This window comes from Trachypithecus francoisi, unplaced genomic scaffold, assembly GCF_009764315.1.
Source record: "Trachypithecus francoisi isolate TF-2019V2 unplaced genomic scaffold, Tfra_2.0 Lachesis_group16, whole genome shotgun sequence".
In the NCBI taxonomy this organism is placed as follows: Eukaryota; Metazoa; Chordata; class Mammalia; order Primates; family Cercopithecidae; genus Trachypithecus; species Trachypithecus francoisi.
In genome coordinates, this window is record NW_022681461.1 from 9,730,910 (window position 1) to 9,746,007 (window position 15,098).

Consider the following 15,098-nt stretch of genomic DNA (forward strand, 5'->3'; position numbering starts at 1 on the left):
TTGAAACAATAATTTTTTGACATATTGGGTAAAATAAAAAATATTAAAATCAATTTCACCTATTTCTTTTTAGTTGAATGTTGTTACTGTAAAATTTAAGGTTGCATATGTGGCTCAGATAATATTTCTTCTGAGCAGCATGGCTCCAGGAGTGTAGACATTGAAATTACTCTCAACCCACACGGTTGTGCAGTGGAGCTGTGCTGCCAACTCAGACCTGGAGACTGGTGTCGTCCCCACAGTTCCATGGAAACAGGTATTCCTAAGAGAAACACCAAGCCTCTTCCACCTAGGGACAGCTGTTTGTTTTATTTTATTTTATTTTTTTCTTAGTTGAGATGGGGAGGTCTAGCTATGTTGCCCAGGCTGGTCTTGAACTCCTGGCTGCAAGGTGAATCTCCCGTCTTGGCTTCCCAAAGTGCTAAGATTACAGGGGTGAGTCAATGAGCCAGCTGGGGACAGATGTTCACGTCTTCCTCTCATCTTTTCCCCAAATTGCCCTTGGAAACTCTTGACACGTCTTGCCCCAGTTCTCCACCTCTTCCTCACCTATCTAGAAAAGCCAACTGGAGCCCAGAACACTAGGAGAGATGACAGCTTTCAAGGTGCCGAGATAAAGAGTTCCCAGAAAGGAGATGCATTTGGAGACTGTGAGTTGTCTCCGTAGTGGAGAGAAGGACAAGCTCCCGGCACCTTTCACCCTCTCCTTTGTTCTGGGACTGCCGCTGCCTAAGGAATTCTTTGGCAAAAGACTGCTTCCTGGGTGTCAGGGGTCGGACGTGGGGCGGGTCAGGGCGGGGTCAGGGGCTGTCTTGGGACGGGGTTAGGGACTGGGTTCAGCGCCAGTCTGGGGCTGGGGTCAGGGCGAGGTCAGGACCTGTTTCCCAGGAGTCAGGGCCCGGAGTCACCGCCTGTTTCGGGGGTCAGGGTCGGCTCCAGTTCCCCTTCCTTCTGTCCTTGCGTCAGGCGATGGGTGTGGGGTCAACGCGGATCAGAGCCCAGCCGGGGCCCCTGCTCTGGTCTCTGCTGCCGCTGCTGCTCCTGAGCCCAGAGGCCGCCGGTGCCCCACAGTCCCGCGCCCCCAACCCCTCGCAGGCTCCGGGGGAGACCAGAGAGAGCTCCGGGGTGGCCACCGAGAGCTTGGGGTCGCAGCCGGGCCGGGAGCCCGCAGTCAGAGCCCAAGGTCCGTTTGAAGCAGAGGGTGTGGGGCCGAGCCGGCCTCGGAGGCAGGGGGCAGGGGGCAGGGGGCATTCGAGGGGGCCACTGGGCCACGGGGACAGGGGTCGAGGGCTCGGCAAGACCGGGTGGGGTGAGGAGTGTCCGGGAGAGGCGGGCGTCACGGAGAGATGGGGGAACCGCAGGCCGGAGGCGGTGGGGGGGAGGGCGGGGCTCTGGGCCTGGTGCCAGGGCCCGAAGTCAACCGAATCCGTTGTCTGGCTCCCCTCCCCTCCCAACCAGGTGGCTCCAGAAATGACATCGAGCAAGGTGGGCCAGGCTGCCCGCTCTCGGTCCCAGGACTGAGTGTGGGGCCCACGGAACTGGACGGGGCACCAGGGCCTGGTGCCGGGGCTGGGTGGAGGGAGACAGCACCAGGACTGCTGCTGGGCACCGGGAGTAGGGTGGGCCCTGGGGTCTCATGTCCCCTTCTTGAGGCCTGGAAGCTAGGCCAGGGAAGAGGACGCTGGGTCTCAGGGGTCCAGGCCCACAGCTCTCCCTCCCAGGTGTGAGTCTCAGAACCAAGGTTGTCCACATCAGCCACATCCCCTCACCTTCTAAAAATCAGGAATCAGAGAGGGGGAGCAAGTTTCCCCAAGTCACACAGCACAACAGACTCCTGCCTGAGAATCTCTCTCCCTGGGGTGCTGGGGTGAGATGCAGGGGGCACAGCCACTTGGACACCCCTGAGACCTTCAGTTCTTTGATCTGCAAAGTAGGCATACAGGTGTTCTGAGGGAGGGAAATAAAGTCCCAGGGCTGGATTCCAGTCCACCAGTCCTTGGCAGGTCCGGATGAGCTGCTGTGGCCACCCTGGGTCAGCCTTGCCCTGCCTGCCAGACCCCTGGGCCCTCATTCCCACAGAGCCTGCTCAGTTGTACTCTCATCTGGTCCTGGTAGTGGCCATAGAAGGCAGACGCTGGGGAAGCCCTCAGTCATTTTGGCCAGGTCACCTATTCTTTGGCCTTGGTTTTCCCATCTGTGAAGACAGCAGAGGCCTCACTGGGGTGGCATTCATGGGCACCACTAGTGTCTCTAGCAGGTGGACCGGGGTGTCTCCACAGTGTGTGGGAAGCCTAAGGTGCTGGGGAAGATCTACGGTGGCCGGGACGCAGCGGCTGGTCAGTGGCCATGGCAGGCCAGCCTTCGCTACCGGGGCTCGTACCTCTGTGGAGCTGTCCTCATGGACTCCCGCTGGCTGGTGTCGACAGCCCACTGCTTTCTCAAGTGAGTCCTCCTTCCCTGGGCCCCAGCAGAGGGGCTGATGGGGAGGAAGATGCAAGGGACAAGGGTTAGCGGGCTGGGGGGTTATGCCTTTCTCCTCTGGGCTTTCCTCTGGGCAAGTCTGCTGCCACCAAACTGACGCAGTGCCTGCCTTTGACCCGCAGTCCCCTCCACCAGGACTGTCCTCCCCACTCTCCACCCACTGTCCCTCCATCTGCCCAGATCCTCCTCATCCTTCATCCTCAACTCTGGCAGGGAGTCCCCTGGTCCCTATGTCTGTCTGTTCAATCCAGACACGCCTGAGAGCATTGGCAGCGTCTGTGCTGCCCGCCTCGCCAGTGTCTACCATGCTCTTGTGAGTCAGACTCCAGGCAGGGACTGGGGACTCTGCATGTAGCCAGCAGCCAGGCAATGCTTTTTTTCTGTAAAACTGTGTGCCTGGAAGGAGCTGTGCCAGACTGCATGCATGGGTGGGAAGAGTGGGGCCCAATGACATGGACAGTCAGGGGTGCAACTCCTCTGACCCTCCTGAACCTGACTCTGTGCCCAGCTTCTCAACAGTCATGGAGGGACCCAGAGGGAGAGGAAGGCATCACAGTCCAGGTATGGAGTCAGCTTGGGCACTTAGTGGCTTTGAGACTCCAACTGGGCGCTGTGAGCATCTCCTGGGTGTCACACCACCCAAGACTGTCTATGGCACAGGGTGTGGCAAGACCCCAAGTGAAGGTGCCTCTATGGGAAGGCGAGGCACAAGCTCCAACAAGCAGGATGCAGGAGAGAAAGCCCACAGTGAGTGAGAAGAGCTGACGTGAGGCCGGGGCATCCAGAGAGATGCTGCAGTCTTGAGGGAGGACGAGGAGCTGCAGGCACTTGCCAGAAGGGGAGGCTTTGGCATGGGGAGTGTGGCAAGGGCTTTCCTGGTGGCTGACCCATGTGAACAAAGTCACAAAGGTCAGAAGTTTCATCACTTGTGTTCAGGAACAAGGAGAGCATCAGTTTCATGCACTCATCTGGACATTGAACAAATCCTTTATGAGTGCTTACAACAGTGGGGAAGACACCCTTGGGGAGGGCAGGAAAGGTGGTTAGGCCAGGAAGCGGGTCATAGGTCGCCTTCGGAAGGGTCAGGCTGGAGCCAGAATTAAGCCAGAGCTCCTCTTGTGTAAAATAAAAGGGCTCGATGTGATGACTCTGCCAAGGACATTTCTGGCACTGGGATTCTCTGCTCCTCTGATTCAAGGGTGTGCTGGGGAGGCCACATGTCCTGAGGTTGTGAGTAGAATATCCATTAGCCTCAAAAAAAGAAGAGCTCCTGAAAGGGGGATACAAAGCTACCTGGAATCGTGTCAGGGGAGAAGGACCCAGAGGTGTGTGGGCAGTTACACGTGGATGTAAGAAGAGAGTGCTGCCCCGCACTCCCAGAGGATGGTAAAAATGGGCCCTTCCTCCTCCAGCAAATCCCAGGCCCCAGAGAACTATCAGGTTCTGTTGGGAAACACCCAACTGTATCATCAAACCCAGCACACCCAGAAGATGTCTGTGCACCAGATCATCACCCATCCAGACTTTGAGAAGCTCCACCCCTTTGGGAGTGACATTGCCATGTTGCAGCTGCACCTGCCTGTGAACTTCACTTCCTACGTTGTCCCCGTCTGCCTCCCATCCCAGGACCTGCAGCTGCCCAGTAACGTGTCCTGTTGGATAACCGGCTGGGGAATGCTCACCAAAGACCGTGAGGAGGTGTGGGAGAGGCGGGAGGATGAGGGAGGGGAGGAGAGGGAGGCAGAGAGGAAGAAGGAAGGATGGCTTAGCCAGGCAAAGAGGAAGCCACTGGACTTGGCCCTCTGTGCCTCATTTCCGTGACCGGTAAGGTGAGGACCACCACGCTGGGGCCCTTCTGGTTCTGAAAGTGTGATCCCGTAGCTTTGAGTCCCAGGCTCTGAAAGTCTGGGAATCTTAAACTTTTGAGACTCCAGAATCTGGGTTCTTTGAGTCTTCGTGGTTCTTCATCTTAAGGTTTTATTGATTGATTGATTGATTGAGATGGAGTCTCGCTCTATTGCCTAGGCTGTAGTACAGTGGCATGATCTCGGCTCACTGCAACCTCCTCCTCCCCGGTTCAAGCAATTCTCCTGCCTCAGCCTCTCGAGTAGCTGGCATTACAGGCATACACCACCAAGCCTGGCTAATTTTGTCTTTTTAGTAGAGATGGGGTTTCTCTGTGTTGGTCAGGCTGGTCTTGAACTCCTGATCTCAGGTGATCTGCCCACCCTGGCCTCCCAAAGTGCTGGGATTACAGGCATGAGCCACTCTTTTAAGGTTTTAACCAGTCATGGGTCTGAGATGACTCGACTGAACTCCAAAGACATGCTTGGGAGCTGGCCCATTGTAGGTCACCACCAAACACTTGGATCGTCCCTTGCTTGGGAAGTGCTTGGGAAGAGTGGAGAAAAAACACGTGGTGGCTCTGCACTCTGAGGCTGCGTGATCCCGTTAGAATGATTGCGACGTAGAACTGTTGACCATCTCTAAACCTCACTTTGCTCTTATCCTAACCTGGGCCATTCATCTACTTCACAGTCTTGTTATGTGACTGAATGACAGAGGAGAGAGTCGTGTGTGTTTTCACTGTTAGATGGGTAGAAAAGAAATGTAGGCAAAGACTTATACACAAGAGCATTTATTGAAGAAAGGAGTGTTTATAGTTTAGGGAAATGCTTATGGTATGATGTTAAGGAAAAAGGAAGAACATATGTTTAATTATGTGTAGGGTTAGTATTTCTCACAGAGGTGCTGTATGTATTTTTGATAGAACATGTCTTCACTGAGCGGGGCTCTGCCAGCATCCATGACCTTTGACTACTAGATGGAGGGGGCTTTCCCTGATCATCTGCTGGCTGGCTCCCAGCATTCACACACACAACTGCTTATGACTTCAGGGTAGAGGCAACATATACTTGTTTTAATATCCCAACTGGCGCTCCTGGGCTGGTACCACTGTGCTGCATGACACTGATAGACCAGCATTTCTTGCCTGTAGCTTCAGAACTGGTCACCCAGCTTCCATTCTTCTGTGCCCCCACTTTAGGCTCCACGTGGATGTCAGAGTGTTACTTTAAATATTAGTCATGTCACTTCCCTGTTCAATACTCTACAGTAATTTCTCATTTATGCCTAGAATGAAATCCAGACACCCGGCCAGGCCGGGTGGCTCATGCCTGCAATCCCAGCACCCTTCACATCCCCCACCTCCCACTGTGCCCTTCACGTCCCCCACCTCCCACTGCGCCCTTCACATCCCCCACCTCCCACTGCGCCCTTCACATCCCCCACTTCCCACTGCGCCCTTCACATCCCCCACTTCCCACTGCGCCCTTCACATCCCCCATCTCAACTGCACCCTTCACACCCCCCATCTCAACTGCACCCTTCACATACCCCATCTCCTGCTGCAGTCAATGACATATCCCACCTTCCAATGCACCCTTTCCATTCTTCATTTTTTACTGCAGCCATTACATACCCCATCTTTTACTGCAGCCTTCACATACCCCACCCCATCCTCTTGGGCCTCCTGGGTACTCCTTGAATATCTCAAGGCTATTTCTATCTCAGGCCTTTAGCTGCGGCTTTTTTTTTTCTTTTTTTTCTTAGCTTGCTTGTCATTCTCATCTTTGCATGAATCACTTCTTTGCATTTACTATTCAGCTTTTTTTTTCTCGGTTTTACTTAATCATATGAGCTAAAATAGGCAACCCCCTCTATCACATCTCCCTGTTTTATTTTCTTCATATCACTTAATCGAAAATATTTTTAAATTTATTATTTCATTTAATCTGTCACTTTCTACTAAAAATTATCTATATCATTAGCATGTAAAATATAGCACCAGGATAACTGAATAGATGAGTGAATAGATCAGTGATTGGGTTAGTAAATGGGTGGATGGATGGATGAATGGATGGATGGATAAACGGATGGATAATGGATTGATAGAAGGATGGGTTACTGCATGGATGGAAGGTAAGTGGAGGGATGGGTGGATGGATGGATGATATTTGAGTTGGTAGATGGATGTTTGGATAGATGTGTAGATAGAAGTATTGGTGAGGGGGGATGGATGAAGTGGATAGATGTGTCAATAGGTGGAGAGCAGGATAGGTGGGTGAGTGATGGAGGGCTCGATGGAGAGATGGATGAAAGGATGGATGGATGGGCAAATGTGTGGAAAGTGAGTGGAAGAATGGGCATGTGTGGGAAGATAGATAGATGGAGGAATGGGTGAGTGGAAGGGATGATGGGTGGAGAAGAAAGGTTAGTGATAGATGGAGGGAGAATGGATGGGACGGTTCATGAAAGGATAAGTTGGTCAGTGAATAATTGCTAAGTCCCAATAAATGAGTCATGTGTTGGTGGGATTTGCCTCTTGTAGAATAAGAGGTGGATCTATTGCTATGAGAGAGGTAGAGGGAATAGGATGACTATGTGCAAAGGTTTGAGAAAAAGAAGAGAAGCTTATCAAGGATGGGTAGCAGAGTGAAGCAGCGTTGAAAGCTCAGCAGTTCTGAGAAAACCTGCATTTGGGGGATTGTGGTTAGCAGTCAGGCAGAGCAGGGGCTCAGAGTAGCCTCAGCTTTCTTAGTTAACCTGCAGGGCATGTCACTGACCTCCCCCTTATCTCTACAGTGCAACTGTCACCACCCTTCTATCTCCAGGAGGGCAAGGTGGGCCTCATTGAGAACACACTCTGTAATACCTTATACGGGCAAAGAACTGGCAAAGGCGAGACCTACGCTGTGCATGAGGAGATGCTGTGTGGGGGGGACTTCTCGACAGGAAAGTCCATCTGCAAAGTGAGTAAGGTCATTTCCACTCTTCCTTTGCATATTCTCTTGGCCTCAGTTTCCCTTGGGACAGGTCTCTGTGTTGCCTCTGCTCTCTTTGTGGAGTCCTGTGGACTTCCTGTTTCCTCTCCTCTGCGTGTCCTCCTGGGCTCCATCCCTCAGAAGTCTCCCCTAGACTAGCCCCTTCCCCAGCCCCCCAGCAGGAACATCTGCTGGAAGGATCCTCAAACAGCATTTTAAAATACATTTTAAACTTTTTATTAAAGCATAATATATACACACGAGAGTACATAATTAATAAGCATATAGTTTGATGAACTTTCCTGCACTGACACAACATGTTACCAGCACCCTAGAAGCACCCATGTGCCTCCTTCTTATCACTAACGCCCAAGGGTAACCAACACCTTCACTTTTAACACCTTGTATTCTGAACTTCCTATAAGTGGAATTTACAGTCAGCACTCTTTCGTGTCCTAACAGTGTATTTCTGAGATTCGTCCATACTATTACACGTTGTTATGGTGTGTTCCTTCTCATTGCTCTATAGCGTGCTGTTGTGTGAACTGAATTCTACATTGGATAAGTATGTGAGTAGTTTCCAAGTTGGAGGTATTATGAGTAGCTGTGCTATGTACATGTTTGTATGTGTCTTTGGGGCACAGAGGAATATATTTTATTACATAGAAGTCCATGAGTAGAGTTGCTAGATAAAAAGGTGTGTCTGTGTGTTCAGCTTTGGCAGAGGATAGCAAACAGCCTTCCCTCTAGCAGAGGATAAGAGCTTCTTTTTTCACCACTTATTCCTTTTCATCTTTTCTCATTTTGGCCATTTTGGTGAGTGTGTAGTGGTTTTTGGCTTAAATTTTTTTGTATGTTTATTATTATTAGATATCTTCTATGAAGTTTCCCTTCAAGTCCTTTTTCTCCTCTCATTTTTCTGTTGGGTTGTCTGTCTTTTTCTTCTAGGAGCTCTTTATATATTCTGTACATAAGTTCATTGAATTGAGGCCCAGGGAGGAAAAGTGGTTAGTCTAAGTGAGGCAGCACAACCTGGGCCCAGGTGTTGTGACTCCAAGGCCAACCCTGCCTCCACAACCTCTCCCACAGGTTGTAGCCTCCTGAGCTGACATCTGTGGGCTGAGCTTTTGCGTAGACACCACTGTGGGGCAGACAGGAAAGCGCTGGGACCCTGGAATGAGAGACATTGCTTCACCACATGTGCCTGCGCTGTGACCTGGGATAGGCCCTTCACCTCCTGAGCCTGGGTCCTCATCAGCTGTGTCAGGATTCCAAGGCCTCCTCCATGAGGTGGTTGGAAGGATAGCGTCCACTTGGAACCTCAGAGTGTGACCTTATTTGGAAATAGGATCTTTACGGATGTAATTAGTTAAGAATCTCAAGATGAACCCATCCTGGATTTAGGGTGGGCCCTAAATTCAATGACTGGTGTCCTTAAAAGAGGGGAAGGGGCCATAGAGACACACATGCAGAAGATGGCCATGTGCGGACAGACGTGGAGAGGGCAGGGATGCCACCACGAGCCAAGGAGTGCCTGTGCTGCCAGGGGCCGGAACAGCCAAGGGAGAGTCCTCCCCTAGAGCCTTTGGAGGTAGTGTGTCCCTGGAAGCACGCTGACTCCAGATTTGTGGCCTCCAGAACTGTGAGAGAATACATTTCTGTTGCTTCTAAGCCACCAAGGTGGTGGCAGTGTGTTATGGCAAGCCCTTGGAAATGAATATGCTTGTCTAAGGCCTCAATGCTAGCAAAACGATAGATTGAAAACTAGAACCAGGTCTTTCCTGCCCCCTAGTCTGAGCCCTGAATCCCCCGGCCCATGGGTTGGGTTCATTGGCAGCACTGTTTTCGATACTGCCAGGCAGGCTCGCTGAGTAGTGGGAGGGAGCTCGGCCCATCTGCCTGCCCAGCGGGAGCCAGCTCCAGGCTTGTTGGTTTCCCGTCCACCTCCACATACTTTATTGTTCCTCCTTTCTGGCTGTGGCCTGGCCCCTTCTCCTCACAGAGTCATCTGTACCCCAGGGGGAGCAGGGAGCTTGCCCAGTGCCCAGCCCTGGTGCAGTTCAGCCAACAAGTCCTTAGTCCAGCTCCCTTCCAGCCTTGTTCTCCATCAGCCTCTCTTGCGAAAGCCATGTCCCTGGAGCCTCAGGACCAGCACACTTTGCCTGCCTGCTGGACATCCCACAGTGCCCTCAGCCCTGCCCCTCCTCTAGTTCCTTGCCCAGGCTGAAGACACCACTGAGGTGGACATCTCCTGAGCCTTTCAGCCACCACTGCCTGTCTGTGAGATTCCATCTGGATTCATCTCCTGCTGAGTCATCTGCTGTGGTCCCCGCCTCCATCCCGTGGCTCTCTTCTCTTCCCTGCATGGAGCACGCAAAAACAGCTTTGAGGAGAGACAGAGCTGAAGGGTGACTCAGTGCTCAGACTGTGGGCAGGACAGAGCTGGTTGCAGTCTTCACTCTGTCACTTGCATGTGCTGTGACCTTAGCCAAGTTTTCTCACCTGTGCAGTGGGCTTGCTAACAGCCTCCACTTCATAAGGTTCCTGTAGAAAATGTAGCACCATGCCTGGCATTAAGCAGGTGCTTAATAAGTGTTGGCTTGCATGTTCTTGGCCTTGCCTGTTTTCCTCTATCTGAGTTGCACTCATTCTTCTGGGCCTATCTTAGACCTACCCTTTCACTCAATGTGGAATTCACCACCAGGCCCACCAGTTACACGTGGCTTCCTCTGTCTCCACAGTAGTCATTAATGTTGGGACTTCCTCTGCCTACTCAGAGCTCCCAGGGGTCAGGGCCAGGAGACCCTTGGAGTCCTTCCTGTCTTTCCCAGACTGGCCCAGAATCAAGCGTGATGTTGGCAAGCAGGTGGTTCACCTGCATGGATCGCTGAGGCCTGGAGTAGCCAGGGACCATTGCCTGGAGGACCAGGCCTCCTCTTGCCCTCAAACAAGCTGGGTGGGTACTCTGAGGAGGGAAGCACTGAGGGCGGATCTGAGACAGCGAAGGCACTTTCCACTCCCAAGAAGACCCCGGGCATGAATTTTCCAGGGCTGCAGGAGCAATCCCCACAAACTAGGTGGCTGACACCACAGATACATGAATTTTCCAGGGCTGCAGGAGCAATCCCCACAAACTGGGTGGCTGAGACCACAGATACATGAATTTTCCAGGGCTGCAGGAGCAATCCCCACAAACTGGGTGGCTGAGACCACAGATACATGAATTTTCCAGGGCTGCAGGAGCAAATCCCCACGAACTGGGCTTCTGAGACCACAGATACATGAATTTGCCAGGGCTGCAGGAGCAAATCATCACCAAGTGGGCAGCTGAGACCACAGATGTCTATTGTCTTGCAGTTCTAGAGGTCAAAAGTCTAAAATCAAGGTGTCTTCTGGAGGCTCTAGAGGAGATTCAATTTCCTTTTCCAACTTCTAGAGGCTGCCCGCACTCCTGGGCTCGTGGTCTCTTTCTCCATCTTCAAAGCTGTCAGTGTGACCTCTGTGTCTGTTGTCATATCTCCTCCTCTGACTCTGACCCTCCTGCCTCCTGCCTTCCCTTATAAAGAGCTTTGTGATGATGTTGGGCCTTTTGAGACACTCCAGAATAGTCTCCCATCTCAAGAGTCTTCACTCCAGCTGCAAAGTCCCCTATGCCATGTAAGATAACACAGTCACAGGTTCCAGATATGAGAATGTGGATGTCTATGGGAGCATTCTTTAGTGACGGCCCCATGTCACCCCTTCCCTCTCCCCTGGCCTCCACTCCCCTAGACCAGGCCCCTCCCTGTCAGTGTGCTGTCTTGCTTCTCATCAAACTGAGAAGATGAAGCAATGAGAAGCTCGCTCCTCTTGGCCCCACATCTGCCCACCCCGATCTGTCTAGTCTCTCCCCCTTGCCCTGATGGCTCACCCTGGGCCAGCCCATCCTTGAGCACTGGGTCGCTGGGGCCTTTCCCCTGCTCCTGTGTCCCCTGCTCTCCCTCTCATGCCTCCCACGTCAAGGCAAGGCAAAAATCTCCTCCAGCTACTGCCCATTTCTCCACCTTTCTTCCCTGAAGACTCCTCCCAGGGCTGACTGCACTGAATCACCCAATCCAGGCTTGTCCCTCTCATGCCACCAGAGCCACTTTGTCCACAGCCTCTGCCTTGCCAGAGTCACTGCTCCCTTGACACATCAGTGTGTCTTGCACTCAGTTCCTGCTGCCAGGCCCCAGCTGCCTCTGGGGAGATAGCAGACTGGAGGCCCCCCGGCATCACCCTGAGGACAAAGAAAGAGGAGTTAGCTTTGGGCGCGGGGGCTGAGTGTGTCTGAGACACCAGGTGGCACGGTCGGACGCTCTGTGCCTCTGCTCTCTGAGTCAGGGTCCCACTGCAGACCCACCAGATAGAAATCTCCAGGCATCAAGCTCCTGAACGGACCCTCAGAGTGGACAATTATGGATCTGAATCCATCACACGTGGACCCACCCTCTGCCCTCTACCCCTGGGACAACACACTGCTTGAAGCCTAGAGGGGACAGCTGTGTGTACAGGGCCTGAGAGGGGCTGGGCCTCCTGGCCTTTCAGTGCTGGAGACCCCGGAGCTGAGTTCTCAGCCTTCTTCCTTTTGTCTCCACACCATTTCCCTGGTTGTGAGAAAAGGCCAGAGTCCACAAGTCCTTTGGCTCCTCCTTCAAAATGCCATCCCAAATCTGACCATTTCTTCCTCCTGTAGTTGCCTCCCTGGTCCCTCCTCTCTACCTGGTGCTCAGCAACTATTCTCTCTCTACATGGCACCAGACTGATGGTTTAAACAGGTGCTGTGTCCCCCACCCTCCGACACACAGTTCTCCAAGCTGCCTCTCTGCGGCTCTGGGACCTCCCTCTGCCCGCTCGCTCCCTACTGCAAGGTTTGCCCCGTCCTCTCCTGGTTTGTACCAACTGGGCCCTCTCTTCTGGACCTCACAAAGGTGGATTCTGTTTCCTATTTTCAGTGTAAGCTCAGGAAAGCTTTTTGTGATCCATGGATATGAAATGTCCTCCCACTTCCACAGGGTCGGTTGGCTTATTTCTCTAAGCACCGTGGGGAGGGGTGTGTCTTTTCCCGGTGTTTCCCAAGAGCACTGCCCGCACTGGCTGCCCCAGATGCACACTGGACTAACAGGTGGAAGAGCCGGCTGTGGGCCCTGCCTCCCACCACCCTGAAGATGAGACCCTTTCCCCTTCCCCTTCCCCTTCCCCTTTTTCTTTTTCTTTTCTTCTTTTTTCTTCCTTCTTTTTTCTTTCTTTCTTTCTTTCTTTCTTTCTTTCTTTCTTTCTTTCTTTCTTTTCCTTTCTTTCTTTCCTTCCTTCCTTCCTTCTTTCTTTCCTTCCCTCCCTCCCTCCCTCCCTCCTTTCTTTCTTTCTTTCTTTCTTTCTTCTTCTTTCTTTCTTTCTTTCCTTCTTTCTTTCTTTCCTTTCTTTCTTTCTTCCCTCCCTCCCTTCTTTCTCTCTCTCTCCTCCCTCCCTCCTTCTTTCTTTCTTTCTTCTTTCTTTCTTTCTTCTTTCTTCTTTCTTTCTTTCTCTCTCTCTCTCTCTCTCCCTCCCTCCCTCCCTTCTTTCTCTCTCTCTCTCTCTCTTTCTTTCTTTCTTTCTTTCTTTCTTTCTTTCTTTGTCTGTCTGTCTGTCTTGACAGAGTCTTGCTCTGTTGCCAGGCTGGAGTGTAGTGGCATGTTCTTGGCTCACTGGAACCTCTGCCTCCTGGGTTCAAGCAATTCTCCTGCCTCAGCCTCCCGAGTAGCTGGGAGTACAGGCACATGCCACCACGCCCAGCTACTTTTTGTATTTTTAGTAGAGATGGGGTTTCACCATGTTGGCCAGGATGGTCTCCATCTCTTGACCTTGTGATCCACCTGTCTTGGCCTCCCAACGTGCTGGGATTACAGGCGTGAACTACCATGCCTGGATGAGACCCTTTCTTTGGGTCTCACTTTTTGGCCCATGATATAGGGGGCTTTCAACTGCATGATCCCACCCTGACAGCATTTCAGGACTCCAGTAACTCCCAGCAACTTTCTGGAGACGGCTGCCTGCTTCCCTAGTGATGTGGACTGTCTCCACGGGGCCTGGGCATAGGCACTTTCTAAAGATACTTTACCAAAAGGTTGAGAGAAAACCAAGGCCCAGATGAACAAAAAAAGGAAGGGGCCCCCGGAGGGGATGTTCTGCTGCAGCTTAGGGTGCACAAGAGCTGTGCTCTGCGCAGAGCTTTCAGCTGGCTGCGCTTTGCTAACAGACTCGGCCCCTCTCAGGCCCTGTACATACAGCTGTCCCCTCTAGGCTTCAAGCAGTGTGTTGTTGCGGGTGTAGAGGGCGGAGGGTGGTTTCACGTGTGATAGATTCAGATCCGTGATTGTCCTGAGGGTCAGCTTGGGAGCTTGATGCCTGGAGATTTCTATCTGGTGGGTCTGCAGCGGGACCCTGACTCAGAGAGCGGAGGCAGAGCGTCCGACGGTGCCACCGGGTGTCTCAGACACACTCGGCCCCCAAAGTGAACTCTGCTTTCTTTGTCCTCAGGGTGATTCCGGGGGGCCTCTAGTCTGCTACCTCCCCAGTGCCTGGGTCCTGGTTGGGCTGGCCAGCTGGAGTCCAGGATGCCAGCCTGGACTGCTGGCATCCTGCCTACCCCAGCATCTTCACCAGGGTCACCTACTTCGCCAACTGGATCGACGAAGTCATGAGGCTCACCCCTCTTCCTGACCCCGCGTTGGCTCCTCACACCCACTCTCCACCCAAGCCTCTGAGGGCTGCTGGCCTGCCTGGGCCCTGCGCAGCCCTTGTGCTGCCACAGACCTGGCTCCTGCTGCCACTTACCCTCAGGGCCCCATGGCAGACCCTGTGATGACCACAGTGCCCCTTGACCCCTTCTCTCTGCTCAGGCCTGGGTGTCCATGCTGGACCCTCCCTCTCCCCAGCCCACTGTCCCTCTAAATGGTTCCTAATCCTGGCTTTTCTGTCTGTCAACTGCCATTCCCCAAATCAAGCTTGGCAACATAAAACCAAACCCAATAAAAGTCATCTGCTCCTCCTCCAGCCCGCACCACCCTCCCAGGCCCCTCCTGCTCCTTAGTGCTTGCCCTTTCCATAGGATTCATTGTCTGACTCCCAGGGCAGGAACCTGGGACCTCACAGAGAGAATCTCAACTGTGGGCTCCTAGGAGGAAAGCAGGGGTCAGGGGACACTAGGGATGCTGAGGAAGCTGAGGCCACCAGCTGGGAGGGAGGGGTCAGTCTGCATTCACACCGCTCCTGCCACAGGAAGCGCCCAGGCCTTCAGAGGAGCTGACACTGCAGCTGGTGTCCACAGCGCCAGGGAGCAAGGGCTTCTCTGAAGTAGAGGAACAGCGCTCCTGGGGCATGGAGGAGGGAGGTTCGACGCGACTCCCAGTGGAGACGGGAAAAGGGAAGTGGCTGGTGCACAAAGTAATTGAGCAGGACTGAGGAGCAGGATCCCAGCCATGAGAAGAGGGTTCCAGCCTATAGCTAGAGTGCTTTCAAAACATGAGGGTCTGGGAAAGACTGACAGAAGCAGATGGAAAAGGGTCCTGATGCCAGGCCAAAAGCTGAGGTCTAGGTCAGCCATGCTCAGAGCTCTGCCCCCAGGAACGATTCCTGCTCCTCCTCACCTGTCCCCATAGGCCCTGCTTTCCCCAAGTCTGCAGGCACCTGACCCACTGCCCATCTCCCCAGCCCCCAGTCCTGCATAAACCTGCTCCCTCCTGTCCACGGCCCTTGGCGAACCCTGCCCCAAAAACTCTGCACTCCTCCAGCTGGTAG

General features: G+C 53.0%; 1 protein-coding gene across 2 annotated transcripts; it reads left to right on the top strand.

Annotated features, from left to right (window-relative positions):
• The first annotated feature begins 823 nt into the window (after window positions 1-823).
• Window positions 824-13,904, top strand: LOC117098387 (putative serine protease 47). Of its 2 annotated transcripts, none has more exons than XM_033236885.1 (6): window positions 824-1,183; window positions 2,280-2,442; window positions 3,894-4,171; window positions 7,126-7,292; window positions 10,870-10,961; window positions 13,839-13,904. In XM_033236885.1, the coding sequence occupies exons 1-6, from the start codon at window positions 970-972 to the stop codon at window positions 13,858-13,860; spliced, it is 936 nt and encodes a 311-aa protein (XP_033092776.1). In that variant the 5' UTR covers window positions 824-969; the 3' UTR covers window positions 13,861-13,904. The 2 variants fall into 2 exon arrangements, with proteins under 2 accessions (XP_033092776.1, XP_033092777.1); XM_033236886.1 differs by having other exon boundaries at window positions 3,894-4,123.
• Window positions 13,905-15,098: the final 1,194 nt, after the last annotated feature.

Coding starts and splice junctions, on each gene's coding strand:
- LOC117098387 (XM_033236885.1), top strand. CDS start 970: ATGGGTGTGGGGTCAACGCGGATCAGAGCCCAGCCGGGGCCCCTGCTC. Junction 4,172..7,125: donor GGGAATGCTCACCAAAGACC/GTGAGGAGGTGT, acceptor TTATCTCTACAG/TGCAACTGTCACCACCCTTC. Junction 7,293..10,869: donor CAGGAAAGTCCATCTGCAAA/GTGAGTAAGGTC, acceptor TCCCTTATAAAG/AGCTTTGTGATGATGTTGGG.